This window comes from Engraulis encrasicolus, chromosome 1 (assembly GCF_034702125.1).
Source record: "Engraulis encrasicolus isolate BLACKSEA-1 chromosome 1, IST_EnEncr_1.0, whole genome shotgun sequence".
In the NCBI taxonomy this organism is placed as follows: Eukaryota; Metazoa; Chordata; class Actinopteri; order Clupeiformes; family Engraulidae; genus Engraulis; species Engraulis encrasicolus.
In genome coordinates, this window is record NC_085857.1 from 38,239,818 (window position 1) to 38,241,891 (window position 2,074).

Below are 2,074 nucleotides of genomic sequence, written 5' to 3' on the forward strand. Positions count from 1 at the left end.
AATTAAAATCAGATTTTATTATACAATACAAAAGTAAGGGATGGAGGGCGTTGTTCTTACGTTTTGGTTAGTAAAATGAAATGGCACATGATGGAAAAAGACAACAAAAAGGTTCCCCATAAAATGAATGTTTTGAATACAAACATAATTATAGCATTGCGTGATAACTCTTTAAACTTGGAAAGAAAAACAATCTGTGTGCAGTACTGTATGTTGTATGCAGAGTCCAAAGCCTCTCTGGAGCGTACAGTCTGGGGACACAAAAGTTGGCGTAGACGGCAGGACAGGTGAACAAAGGTTAGGTTTCGTCAGTCGTTAGAAGGGAAGGGAAGAAAGGACGATCGGACGGATGGACAGACGGACGGATGGGTGGACAGACAGATGAGTGGACAGTAGAGACGGGCCGTCTACATCTCGTGGGAAAGAGCCTCGGGACCGGGAACGCCGTTGGCCTGCGCAGGGGCCGGCTGACCGTTGGGCTGGCCGTTGGTTTGCGTGTTGTTTCCGTTGAGTCTGCGGACGCGGTACATCTCATAGTGAATGCTGCTGGTGATGTCCTTGATGTTCTGCATGTGGGTTCTATGAAAAAAAAGATATAAAACATAATGAGATAAACCTAATTTAAGCCCAGGGCACCTGCAAAAAATGCCTGCTGATTGCCTAAGCACTTTTTAGGTGCGCACAGCCTATAAAAACCTAAATACCTCCAAAGCACACAAAAACATGAACTAAGTTGCATTTAAAAGCAAGGACCCTCATCTTGCATTATGTGTTCAGTCAGCTCTAGCATACCACCATTTAATTAAAGAAAAACTCAAAGAGACTAAAAGCGTTCATGCAGCTGCAGACGCCTGGGTTAATGCTGTGTATACGCAGCATCAGTCTTAAATGGGTTAATCAACATTTCACAAAAACTCACCATTTAAAAAATCACAAGTTTACAGCGGGCTTAATCAGAGGGAGACAAGATATCCAATTACCTGATGAGAAGGTCACGCAGGAAGGCAAACTCACAGTGCTCAACGTTCTCCACTGTAGAATAAAAAAACAAACACACTTTTAGTTTGGCACGGTGACAGTGGTAATTCACACAGCACATTAAAATGTTCATTTAAAAGACATTTACATACGGAGATTAAATAGATCTTGGCAGGGAACCTTGTGTACTGTCCAAGATAATTGACAGGACATTAAAAAGTGTAACTTCCTTTGAATACATTTACATATAGAGATTGGCTATAGTGGCTCTTTGCCATAACTCCCAGAGGTTATAAACAGTAGTTGCACTGCCTTGATGGGTGCATAATGACCACGATGATTTCCTTTCAACGGGATGAAAATGTGTCCCTGATTCGGTCAAAACAGATGGGGTCCAAACCAAACCTTGCCAACATTATATTACATTACAATACACTTAGTTGATGCTTTCCCCCCCAAGCCCCTCACAGTTCATTATCAACAGGGTATTGGGTCCACCCCCTGGAGCAATGCAGGGTTAGCCCGCCGTCTTCCTCAAGGGCACTTCAGACAATGATGGTGACTGAGGATTCAAACCCGCAACCTTCCAGTTACGATCACTACGCCACGGCTGCCCTAATAGGGGTGATCAATTACCATACAACTCTCTCTTTACGGCCCAAGAATGTATGCAGGAGCAGAGCTCATGGAAAAGATAGGGCATTACTACCATCCCTAGGGGTGTGACTGCACAGGAACCCGGTGACATTAAAATGCCTTGAAAAGCTAAATGGCGAAATGATCTATATGGCAGTATGGTTAAAATGCGTTCTTTGGATCCCAAGAGAGCACTACTGCACTGGCTGCACTGAGGACCAGGGGGTATGCCAAGAAGATAGCTAAGTGTTGGTGGTAGGTTCAGTTCAACTGAGCCGTATATCTCCTAACAGAAGAATCCTATAGGCTCATCCCAGTGGTGGAACAATTGCACACAGGGCCCCAGGGTAAAAACGCTGATAGGGCCCCCCCATACAGCCTACCAAGGTCATAATAGGCCCCCTGCCACCAATAAGGGAGGGCCCTGGGCCCAGGGGCAAATTACCCTGCTTGACTCACC

General features: G+C 44.9%; 1 protein-coding gene across 5 annotated transcripts in view; it reads right to left on the minus strand.

Moving 5' to 3' along the window:
• Positions 1-2,074, minus strand: part of septin9b (septin 9b) — a 135,956-nt gene continuing 133,882 nt past the window's right edge. For all 5 annotated transcript variants that reach the window (XM_063201723.1, XM_063201715.1, XM_063201733.1 and 2 more), the window contains 2 exons: positions 981-1,032; positions 1-579 (listed from right to left, as the gene is read on the minus strand). In XM_063201723.1, coding sequence (XP_063057793.1) covers positions 408-579; positions 981-1,032 — 224 coding nt within the window. In that variant the 3' untranslated portion in view covers positions 1-407. The remainder of the gene's footprint in view (positions 580-980; positions 1,033-2,074) is intronic.